Source organism: Molossus molossus, unplaced genomic scaffold (assembly GCF_014108415.1).
Source record: "Molossus molossus isolate mMolMol1 unplaced genomic scaffold, mMolMol1.p scaffold_m16_p_20, whole genome shotgun sequence".
Lineage (NCBI taxonomy): Eukaryota > Metazoa > Chordata > Mammalia > Chiroptera > Molossidae > Molossus > Molossus molossus.
In genome coordinates, this window is record NW_023425356.1 from 19,132,372 (window position 1) to 19,144,376 (window position 12,005).

General features: G+C 53.5%; 1 protein-coding gene across 1 annotated transcript; it reads left to right on the forward strand.

Annotated features, from left to right (window-relative positions):
• Positions 1-327: 327 nt before the first annotated feature.
• LOC118637903 (peptidoglycan recognition protein 3-like) lies at positions 328-11,137 on the forward strand. Its single transcript, XM_036273563.1, has 8 exons — positions 328-423; positions 1,520-1,627; positions 2,510-2,711; positions 4,417-4,535; positions 5,819-5,971; positions 7,451-7,649; positions 10,215-10,333; positions 10,959-11,137. The coding sequence occupies exons 1-8, from the start codon at positions 375-377 to the stop codon at positions 11,135-11,137; spliced, it is 1,128 nt and encodes a 375-aa protein (XP_036129456.1). The 5' UTR covers positions 328-374.
• The last annotated feature ends 868 nt before the right edge of the window (positions 11,138-12,005 follow it).

Here is a 12,005-nt window from a genome sequence, read left to right on the forward strand (position 1 = left end):
CTAGATGTGAAAATACCTACACAGCTACTAAAGGATTTTAGAAATTGTTATTATCTACGCTGGAAGGTCTGAGATGAGGCACTGTGCTCCTCCGAGGGACCGGGAGCTCGCAGGGTAATGAGTGGTGAGTGGGGTGGGTCCTAGACACCTTTACTGAGCACCTGTGGAGGGTAAGGCCCCGTGTTGGGGACCATGAGAATCCTGGGCAGGTGCTGGCCTTGAGGAGGCCGGGCCGGGAGGCAGCTGGGCTGGGAGGCAGACAGGGCCCCAAATGGTGGTGCAGCCCATTTGAAGAGCAGGTTGGATTAACAGTCAGTGTCCCCCCAGGTCTGCAGCCCACACTCTTCTCATTGGTGTCCTGGGACCACGTGAGGATGCTGCTGTGGCTTCTTGTCTTCTCGGCTCTGGGTCTCGAGGCCTGGGGTAAGTTTTTTCCATTGGGTCAGAAGTGCTTTTGGCATCAGCAAATTGTCTTCTCCAGAGTCGTCATCACCACCACCCCACCCCAATCCTACGTTCCTCTGAGACGGGCTCTAGTCCTCAACCTCTCTAGCCTGCCCAGCGCACCTCCTCCTCAGTGTCATGGAGGATTTTACAAAAGGGTGGAATCTCAGCCTTGATGGAGACTCTTACTGACCTTGTCTTATAGACAAACAGGCCACACTGTGGCTGTCACAAGGTCACTGGTCCAAGGTCATCTGGCAAGGTCAGTGGTCTAAGGTCAGAGGCCACAGAGAGTAGTGGTTATGAACATGGCTCTGGGGCCAAACAGTTTGGGTTGGAATCCAAGTTCATGGCTTGAAACCTGCATCATCTTAGACAAGTAACAACTTCCCTGAGCCTTAGTTTCTCATCTGTGTAGAGGGAGTAGTTCATTTGCTTTGTTTATTTTGTAAAATTGTTTTAAGCCACAAATCTGCTAGTATCCTTGAAAATGCTTTGTAACCTGCAGAGCTTGCCTGTGGGAGGCGATGATGGTGACATGCATGGTTCTAGTGGCCATTGCTCCCGTGATCTCAGGCACTAGAAGGCAGGCAGGGGTGAAGCATGTTTGTAAGGACGAATCCTCAATTAGCCCGATCTAGAACATCTAGCTTGTGAGGGGAGTCACAACAGCTGGAAAATTTGTGTATTTCAAGAACCTTGTCTGGATCAGTAGGTGCTTGATATATGTGTATGTGTTAGCTCAAAATGACGATGACCATTTTGGTGTGTGACATTCTGACCTATTAATAGGTAAGCAGGTAAACTGGGAAAGGCTGAGCTGCTCAGATACGGGACAGAGAGACTGCAGAGCCCCTCGAATGGAGGGAGGGTTGGGGGGGCACAGGGCAGATGTGAGAGGCAGAGGCAGGCTGAGGCCAGAAACGTCTCTGCCTTGCTTCCTAGAGGCAGTCAGGGAATTTGGGGAGGCTGAGGGGCTGTGGGCTGTGGCGGGAGGGGGGTGTGGAGTCCATGCCTCTGGGGTGGTCCAGGTGCTCTGAGGACCACCAGCACCGTGGGCAATGTTCCTTTGTAGGGGATCCCCCTCGATTCTCCCGAAATGACACCCAAGCCAGGGAACTGTCAGAGAAGCTCGTGGACCTGTTTGTTGGCGTCTCACAGCTCATTCGCAAGGGTCACAATGGTGAGGTGGCTGGGGGCTTGGCGGGGCTTCGCAGGTGGCCAGAAGGGTCCTCAGGACTTCATGCGGCTGGCTGGGTGGGCGGAGATGGAATCCCAAGAGGAGCGTTGGCCAGAGTGTCATGGTTGTCTTGAGCCCTCAGGCCTAGGTGAGGTCCTGGGAGGAGAGAAGACTCCGGGGAGGAGACAAGCCCGCTCCCAGCTCTCAGTAGGGGGTTGGAGACAGCCTGTCTCTCAGAGAGCACCCAGGGGCCCCGAGATGGGCACCGACGGGGAGTCTCAGGGCTCCTGGGGTCTTGGTGGGGTCTCACAGCCCTGCGCACAGTACTTTTTACTGGAAAGAGAGGGACATCCTGGTGCTCATGGAACTTCCTGGGGCTCTGGGCCAGGAGTCCCTAGTTTGCGGGGAGTGGCAGACCTTCCTGAGGGTCGCCTTGGTGCTGGGAGGGCAGACAGAAGACAGTCGGAGTCGGGGGTGGGGGTGGGGAGGGGGGTGCCGGTGGGGACAGCATCACGTGAGGCGCTGCCAGAGAAGGCCGCTCAGGCCCGCGGTGGGTGCTGCTGGGCTGCTCCCTGAAGGCCGCGAGGGTGAAGCCGGCCAGAGGGGCTGAGGATGGGCTGTTCCCAGGGAAGTACAAGCAGCCTGTGTTTGGAGAACAAGGCAACCTGACTTCCAGGCTGAATACAGAGTCCGATGGGGAATTTTTTTTAGCCTAAATGGGCTGTGGAGATGCGAAGGGGACGGGTGGGTGGCAGAGGCCTCCCCCGGGGCCTGTCCCACCATCATAGGGCAGGAGAGGCTCTGCTGGGAGGATGAGGGTGGCGAGGGCGGCGGGCCTGGGGGGGGTGGGCGCGGCTGTGTGACATCCTTCGGTCCCCTCTGCAGGCGCCCCCACCATCGTCTCCCGCACAGAGTGGGGGGCGAGATCACTGACCTGCCGGGCCCCGCTGACCCCACCTGTGGCCTATGTCACCACGGCCCAGCTCTCGGGGCTGGAGTGTCAGGAGCAGCAAGTCTGCAGCCAGAAGCTGCGGGGCCTCCAGTCCTGGTCCGTCTATGCCCAAGGCTGGTGCGACGTGGCGTACAAGTAAGAGCCGCTGCTCGTTACCCCTAAGACCCTGCCCCACCGGCCTCTTTCCCCATCTTCCCATTCACCTTGCTTTTCAAAAATAAGTACAAAATGCTAAAACAAACAAAATCCCAAAACCTCCCGGGGTCATTAGGGAGGCCCTGAGCCGTTTACTCGGCCGTGGCCTGGGGAGGGGGTGTCGGGACCACGGCTGCTCCTAGCAGCACATAGAACACTAGAGCTTAGGAGGTCCGCAGGGCTTCCCCCGGGTCCTCCCAGCCGCTCTGAGGCGCAGGCAGGAGGGAGACACGCCTGGCCTGGGCAGCTCAGAGAGTTTGCTCCGAGTCCAGGCTGCGGCCGTGGGCCCCGAACTGTTCCCAGACGGCCTGCTAGCCCTTCTCCTTCCGCACAGACAAGCCTTTGCCCTGAGAAGCAGTCCCCACCAGATGCCCTGAGGGCCACCTCACCCGAGACTGGACAGGAGGAGTGGCCCTGGGGTAGAGGGAGGAGAGCCCGAGGTAGCACACGTGTGCGGCACGGAGGCCGAGTATCCCCTGAGGATTCTCAGCAGAGGCCCAGGCCCCTTGTTTTCAAGAGCGAGGAGACAGATAGATAGATAGACAGACAGACAGACAGATGGAGAGAGAGAGTTTGGGAATAGGGCTTGCCTCCCTGAATTCTAAAGACAAATGTAAATCATTCTGACTGACCCATTTTGGAAAGCATAACCCTTGTCTTTATTTTTAGATGTAAATAAGTAAGAGCAGCTGGAGGCCCCCTGGGTCCCTGGGCGCCGGGTGGGGTCTGCTCCAGCCTCCGCGGAAGCTGTGTCCACCGCAGCTCAGCAGCTGGCCCTGGCACGGGGTCTCCACCGCTGCTGCTGGCACTGCTGGGTCGTCCTCTTCTGCCACAGAATCCCTAGGGGGTCTCAGCCACTGTCTCTGAGTTAGGTTTTAGAGGTGACAGTTTAATGATGCAGCTGCCAGTAGCCCTGAGGGACCGTCCACATCGGACTGATGGAGGTGCTGCAGCAGCAGAGGGTGCTGGACGTGCTGAGGCCCCCCCGCACCTTCAGCAGGCCCATCTCGGTGCAGGGTCTTCGGGGGACCCCAGGGGAGTGTCCTCTGTGTCCCGTTTGCTGTGGCAGCTCACGGCCTCTTAAAGGCCGAATGTGGCAAGAGTCGTGGCACCATCAGTTGTGAAGACTGAGGTTGGAAGGTGGAGGATGAGAAAGGTATAGAGGCAGAAAGAAAGGAGGAGCTAGAAGAAAAGAATAGATAGCTTTGTTTTTAAAAATAAACGGAAAAAAGAACATTCTAAATGAGGTTTCTGTGATAAAGAAGAGCTTACAGGAACTCCTAAGGAGAAACGGAAGAAGAGGTCAATAGAAAGGAATTCTTGAATCCCAGTTGTTTCAAATGTTCAAGTGCTTGACCCCATCATTAAAAACTTGATGGCTGAATTCTGTGCCCTTGAGAAATGTTAAACCAATGTCCTTGTCCTTGAGAGTCATACAAATTTCATGTGGAACCAAATGAGTATTCTTAAAGTGAGGTTCTGGGAAACACAGACGTCTGGGAAGTCTAAGCTACTCCTCCCCCCCCCCCCCACGCACACACACACTGTCAGGTCAGACAGCCTAGAGCCCTCCCCTTCTAAGGATGGGTGCGAGGGGTCCTGTTACAGGGACCTGCCATTCCGTCCACATTTCCTTGCCCGGCAGCTTCCTGGTTGGGGACGATGGCAGGGTATACGAAGGTGTCGGCTGGGATGTCCAAGGTCTGCACACCCAGGGCTACAACAGCATCTCCCTGGGCCTCGCCTTCTTTGGCACCAAGGAAGGTAATGGTCATCCCTTCTGAGCCTCTGCGTAGAGTTGTCTCTACGCTCTTCCTTCGCTCCCTCGTCTCCACACTCCTCTCTTTTCTTTTTCTTCTTCATTCATTTATTCATTAGTCCTCATCCAAGAATATTTTTTTCCCTTGATTTTTAGGCAGTGTGGAAGGGAGGGAGGGAGGTTGGAGGCAGAGACAGAGAGAGAGAAAGAGAGAGAGAGACACATTCCTTGGTTGCCTCCTGCACAACCCTCGACCAGGGCCGGGGATGGAACCCGCGACCCAGCCATGTTTCCTTGACTGAGAATCAAACGCGTGATCTTTTGGTCTGAGGGCTGACGCTCTAACCCCTGAGCAACACCAGCCAGGGCTCTTCTTTGTTAACCAAATTTTTATAGAATGTATTTGAGTCAAACTGACCACATGCTGGGGAGCAAGATCTCAGTGCTCCCCACACCCCTCTCTTTCCATCCTACCTCATACTCTCTTGAAGTTTTTCCCTCACTTGGATTCAATGGCATGGCCTCCTCTTTGCCCTCTTCCTCTTCTCCGGTCTGCCCACCCGTGAGATTGCTGACGCCCCCACTGCACTGCTCCAGCTCACGGTTTCGCCATCACTTCTGGCATCGGAAGTGACGCTGAGCACCAGGCAGAGGCAGTAGAGCGTGGCCTCTCTAGTCCTCCGTCTCCCGTTGGGAGGACCCACCCAGAGGCTGGCAGGCAAGGACGCCTGAGAAATGCCCTTTGCAGGTGTTTAGCCCCCTGCAAGACAGAGGCGAGCACAGGGCAGGACGGAATGGAGAGCTAATAGGTAAATGCCTGGCGCCGGCCAGGATCCCCATCGCCCGACTGGGGCCAGTAACAGCGTTTATCTCAGAGGTTTTCTGTGAGAGTTGCAGGAGTTAATGGATGAAAAGAGCACTTGCCACTTGCCCGATTGTGGGAGCTACTGAGTGAGTATTGTCACCCTTTTCTCCATGCTAAGGTACCGGATTGGTCGGCGGGGCCTCCTTTTGCATGTAGCTCTTATTGCCTCCCAGCTCCTCCTCCTGGAGATGGAGTGGATCAAGTATTAGTTTGGCACTTGAAAGAGGTCACCAACTTGGCCTCGAAGAGCTCTGTGCAAGGGGTTCCCTGCCTGTTAGGCGCCCTGTCCTGGCTACCGGACCAGCTTCCTCTCTTCCCATCCATCAGTTATTCAGGCTCAGGTGGTCGCATTACCCTCCCTCCAGGTTGAGGCCAGGTTGGAGTTTCTTGCTGACAGTTTGGTTCCATGTCACCCTCTTTCAGGTAGCAGTCCCAGCCAAGCTGCCTTATCAGCTGCAGAGGACCTCATCTTCTATGCCATCCGGAAGGGTCACCTGTCACCCAGATATATTCAGCCACTTCTCTTGAAGGAAGAGGTGTGCCTGACCCATCAGCAGCCAGGGATGCCCAGGAAAGGTAACGTCCTCAATCCCACCCCACCCTCCTCCCGGTGACACCCAACTATTAGGGACGGTTTTTCTTTTCCTGTTGGTGTCCACTGGTTTCTTGGCCCAAGAACACCTCACGCTGAGATTCAGGAAGTTCTGAGAGGGCCTTCCTGACCTCGCCTTCCCACTGGAACGACAGAGCCGGGAGCCATTCTTGACATAAATATGTACATGCACACTTTCACCCCATCGACAGATACTTACCAAATACTAGGCGCTCTTCTAGGTACTGAGTATGCAGCTGTGAAGAAAATAGACAAAACACATTTCAGTGAGAAAGACAAAAAATGAAGAAATCAACAAGTAAAATACATATGATATTAGATGGCAGAAAGGATGTGGAGAAAAATAAAGCTTGGTAATGGGGCTGTAAACATAAATGTGTGTGTGTGTATTTGTGTATACTGTGTGAGTACACACACGCGCGTGCGCGCACACACACACACACACCCTTGACTGGGAATCAATTCACACACACACTCCTTTCTAAATGTAAAACTCAGCCAACCTGCAACATGACCACAGTGTTGAAAGAAACTTGACTTCACAGATTACACTGACATCAGAGTGAACATTTCAGGAAACTAAGTAGTAAAAGTCCCGCCCTATTTTGGAGTAAGCGAGCAGCAGCCTAAAACCAGCATAGTTCACAAGCACTTTCAGTACCTTAACACGCTCTCTGCCAGAGTGGATCTTTCCTTGAACTGAAAGATTTTATATATATAGATTTACTCCTCACCCGAGGATATGTTTTTATTGATTTTTAGAGAGAGAGGAAGGGAGGGTGAGAGAAACATCGATGTGAGAGACTAACATCTATCAGTTGCCTCCCATATGCACCCTGCCTGGGGCTTGAACCTACAACCTGGGTATGCGTCCTGACCAGAAATTGAACCCACGACCTTTTGGTGTACGGGCCAATGCTCTAACCAACTGGACCACTCAGCCAGGGGCAAGGATAAATAAAGACAGGTGCTATCTTCAATAGTGACAATCTTTTCATATTTGTAGGGTTCTTTATAGATTTCAAATTACTTCCACATACATGTGATCAGTCCAGAGACACTGACTTCTGCGTATTGGTCCTGTTACATAATAAGTACCCACACCTGCATATAATTGCAATGCGTATTCAAGCAGGTAGGTAGATACAGCTTGTCTTTTGAAAAAAATGGCCACGACTCCGTATGATCAACATTTCTTTCTCTTCTGTTCACACTCTCTTTCCATAGCTATAATCAGAACCTGTAGATTTTTACCTCTGTCCGTTGGCTGCAGCCACTCGACCCAGACGGTCCCTATAGCCTTTCCCGAGCCCACAGCTGGGTTCATGTTAGGAGTGCCCTGGGGCCAGAGGTTGGGGAGGAGCAGCCCGCCTGCAGTGGTGTGAGTGTCCACGTGTGGGCACAGGCCCAGCCTGTGGCCTTGGTTTTTCATCTCACTACAGCTTGTCCCAACATCATCCCACGGTCAGCTTGGGAAGCCAGAGAGACCTACTGCCCTAAAATGAACCTCCCAGCCAAATATGTCATCATTGTCCACACTGCCGGGACACCCTGCAACACACCCATGGACTGTCAGGTTCGCGTCCGAGATACACAGTCCTACCACATGGACAAAGTGAACTTCTGTGACGTTGGATATAAGTAAGTGGGATCGGTGGAAATGTGGTCCTCCTTTCCTTCAAGGCCACAGGGAGGAAGGCTGGGGCAGGAGCCGATGTTTGCTGAGCCCTTCCTTTGTGCCTGGTGCTTTACATAAGACGTATCTCACTGGACTATCATTCGGACACAGCTGAAGTGTTCGTTCTCTCTCCCGGGCATGCTCGCCTTGAGGGAAGACTCTGAAAGAAAGGCATTAGAAGCCGTAGTGATAAAGCAAAACTGTGAGACCCTTACATGGAAGACCATGGAAGGATTGTGCCTTAAAAAAAAAAAAAAATGTATTTTAGTTTAGAGAGAGAGGAAGGGAGAGGGAGAGAGAGAAACAAGGATGTGAGAGAAATATCCATCGGCTGCCTCCTGCACACCCCCTACTGGGGATTGAGCCAGCGACCCAAGCATGTGCCCTGACCAGGAATCAAATCAGTGACCTTTTAATTCACGGGACGATGCTCAACCAGCTGAGCTACTCCGGCTGGGCAGATTGTGCCTTTTTAATGTAATCCCTTCCAACCACTGCGAGACACAGGCCCTGTTCACTCTCTTTCTAGTTCTGGCCCAACCCCAACTAACCTTCTGGTGTTAGAATCCTGCAATGTCTCTGGTACTATTTACTCCACTTTACACGTACAGGAGCTTTTAACCTCTCTGGGCCTCATTAGCTCCATCTCTATAATTGGGACAACAGTACTATATCTACTTGAAGATACAGAGTGAAATCAGAATTTTTTTTTTTTGGTTTCTTTAACGCCAGGTCTATCATAAAGAAACACATTGAGCTAATGGGATAGCAGAAGCTAAATAGAAGATGCCTTGGAATTTCACAGAAGGGATGTAGGCTTAGAGGAAGACAAATTGTAGTCATTCATCTATGACTTAATCACAACAGCTTTGCAAAGTCTCAAGTGTCTTGTTCTCAGCTTTTGCAGATGTGTCTTGTTTTGCTGCCTCTCCTCTGAACTCCCACGGTCAAAGCAGCCTTTGCAAACAGGGGAAGCTGCCCTTTGCAGGCCTTTCCTCAGCCTCGCCAGGACTGTTTAGCACAGATGAAAGGGCGTGGACTGTACATTTGAAAATCCTAACTGGAAAATGCCAGAGTCTTCCTTTCTCATTCAGTCTTCAGGGACTCGATCCCCATTCCTTGACTTTCAAAGCTTGTTATGGTGCCCCCTCACCCTCCAGCCTCGTGATGCATCTCCAGTCCTGCTGTGGATTGTAATCAAGACAAATCAACCCCACTCACTACTTTCTCACTTTGCAACCGGTATCCGTTGGGTGTGTGCTCTGTGCCCAGTGCTCGGAAGAGAAGCATGGCTCCCTCCCTTGTGGAGGAGAGAGAGGAGAGAGTAAACCAGAGACGGCTAGTCAGAGTTAGGCACTGCCATGAGTGGGCAGCAGGACAGGACCAGGAAGAATCATTAGCAAGGTTTTGGGAGAGCGAATGTACCAGGGAAGAGCTCCCGGTAAGGGGGCATCCAAGCTGGGACATGGATAGAGTGGGGGTTAGTCAGGCTGAGAGGGGCAAGAAGTGTCCCAGGTGAGGGAGCAGCAGACGCCAGGGCCTGGGCTCCAGACGGAACACGCATCTTTGAGGACCTGAAGAACTTTGACTCATACATAGAAGCAGATATCAGAGGAGAAAGGCGAGAGGTGGGGCTGCAGAGGCCAACAGGAGCCATGTCACATAGGACCCTGAAGGGGGTCCTGACTACTTGAAAGCAACTGGAAGGTCATGCCCTATGATAGGATTCATATCTTAGCAAAACCACTCCAGATGCTAATTTAAGACCGGGTTGGAAGGAGGCAACACACTGAGCAGGGAGTTGTTGCAGTAATCCAGACAAAAGGTGGCGGCGGCCTGGACACAAGTGGGGATGTAATGGACAAGGCGTGACTCATGATCGGTGGGGCTGGGGGAGGAGAGGGAGGCATTCAGGACGATGCCCACTTTTCTGGCTGAGGACACTGCAGATGAAGCTGGGTTTGATAAATAGTCATTGAAGCTAGGGGACTGGATGATCGTGCAGGAAAAACATGCTGAAGAGACAGAAGGGGCTGGGCCCGAACCCAGAGGAGCACCACCTCTAGGAAAGGGAGGGGGTGGCAGAGGGACCCCAGGGAAAGCAGCAGAGTCGAGGAGAATCGGGAGGGTGTGGTCGTGGAAGCCCAGGGAAGAGAACATCTCAAGTAGAAAGTGGTCAGCAGGGCCTGCGTGACCCAGTAGAGAAATATGTTTCCACTGTACTAGTGTCAAGGTGGTCACTGGGCACCTTGGAGAGTCAGAGTCAGTGGCCTTATGGGGAGAAAGGCCGTGTCGCCGTGGACTGAAGTTGCTGTAATTGCTTGTCATCGTCTGACCTCACTTCTCAGGTTCAGAGACTGATTGTTTTCTGCTTTTGTTTCTCTGTTTTGTCTCTGTGCATATTAGCACATAAGAAACATTCAGTCAATATATGATGAATGCAGGAATGAATGGATGATTCAGGGAGTGAATGAAGCCAATTCTTCTTCCCAGAGTGACTGTCTCCATTTTTCTTTGCCCGATCCTAGCTTCCTGGTGGGCCAGGATGGTGGTGTGTATGAAGGAGTTGGCTGGCACACCCAAGGCGCTCACACCTATGGCTACAATGATATTGCCCTGGGGATTGCCTTCATGGGCAACTTTGTAGGTAAGTAGTGACTGTGGGGCGGAGGGGTTCGGGGTGATGAAGCACCATGCGGGATGTCTGGGGAGCATGGGGCAAAAGGAAACGTGTGGTGCCTGACAGTGTCCGTGGCACACTTTAGCTTCCAGGGACTCAGTAAAGGATGCAGGTCACCCAGGGGTCCCTCCCAGGCAGAAAATTTCCCCCAAATCCGCTCATCTCCATACCCAGTTCCTTCTATCTTTATAGCCATGACCAAGGCAAGCTTGGAGCAAGAGAAAACATAATCTTTTGCAAACCTTGGTGCTTTTATGGCTCAGTCAGCAAATCGAGCCTCTTCCTTGGTAACCATGGCAACAGTGTTGCGGAGCATCACTGCCTGTTATGGCAAAGCATGGACAGTCGGTGCCTGCCGCACGGTGCCTGCAGCTCTTGTCCAGGGCAGTTCTGCACTTTCCAGGAGAAGCTTTGCAAAGAGGAACCAGGGGCCACGATGAGCTTGTGCCTGGCTGACACGGATCATGGGGATTTGTTGGCTGTGGTGGTGGGGGCCGGGCAGAGGGAGACTCGGATGGAGGTGCTTGTCCCTGCCCTATGCAAGTAAACTGGAGACTCTGGTGTTTGACGGGTATATTCTGGCGTTTTGCAGAAAAGCCACCCAATGCCGCAGCGCTGGAGGCAGCGCAGACCCTGATCCAGTGTGCGGTGGGCGAGGGGTACCTGACTCCCAGCTACCTGCTGGTGGGGCACAGTGATGTCAGCGCAACCCTGTCTCCTGGGAAGGCTTTGTATGACATCATCAGCACCTGGCCTCACTTCAAACAGTGAGGGGCCCGGCTCCTTCTGAGACTTCTCCGCCAGCTTCCCCGATGGGCTGTGGGCCCCCTGTCCTCACCCTCCACCTTGGCCTAACACCTCATGTCCCCTTCCTGCCAGCCCCATTGCATCCTTCCGGTCTCAGGATGGTGTGGTCGTCTCCTGCTGGCATCCGCCAGTGGACCCCAGGTCCCTGTAGAGGCACCTAGTCTGGGCCAGCCTCCCCTCCTCCTCACCCTCCTCTCACCCGAGTGCCACCTCCTCAGCCTGGTGACACAATGGCAGGTCGCTCTTCAACTTCTTGCTCCTTTGTGTGTGCCCCTCTTCCCTGCTGTCTGCCAGCAGCCCCGAGCCTCACACAGGACTCTGGTCAGTGTCCCTGCCCCTCTCCCTGACTTGTCCACACTTGGATGCAGCCCTTGTTCAGGACTTTTGTTTCTAGACGTGTCTAATGTCTCTACTGGATTGTGAGGTTGCCCAGTTTTCCTCATCAGTGGTGCCTGAAACCCGGTAGGTGCTCTAGCGATTTGTGGAAGAAATGGATGAATAAATGAATGAGTCGATCCAAGTCCCTGCTGCCCTTTTGTATTTGCTCATCATCCCCTCTGGGGAACCCCTCCTGGACAGCTCCCCATCTTGCCTGCATTCTCTGTTCTCATTCCTTCCCAGTTTCAGAGCCGGCTCTGGTCGCTTGTCTGTGATGGTTGCTATGTCTCTAGGTTCCCCTGTCCCCATCGTCCCAGGGCTCCCCAAGGGCAGGGACTGCCGCTCCTTCAGACCCAGGCCTGGGCTGAGTCCACGCAAGTCCCACGCCACTGCCGCGTCCGCCTGGCCCGCCCCGCGTCGCAGGCAAGGCGGACTGGTGCTGGTCACCAGACAC

Excerpts from the sequence above, each read along its gene's own strand:
- LOC118637903 (XM_036273563.1), top strand. The coding sequence starts at position 375 with ATGCTGCTGTGGCTTCTTGTCTTCTCGGCTCTGGGTCTCGAGGCCTGG. Across the intron at positions 2,712-4,416 it reads TGGTGCGACGTGGCGTACAA|CTTCCTGGTTGGGGACGATG; the intron begins GTAAGAGCCGCT and ends CTTGCCCGGCAG. Across the intron at positions 10,334-10,958 it reads CTTCATGGGCAACTTTGTAG|AAAAGCCACCCAATGCCGCA; the intron begins GTAAGTAGTGAC and ends GGCGTTTTGCAG.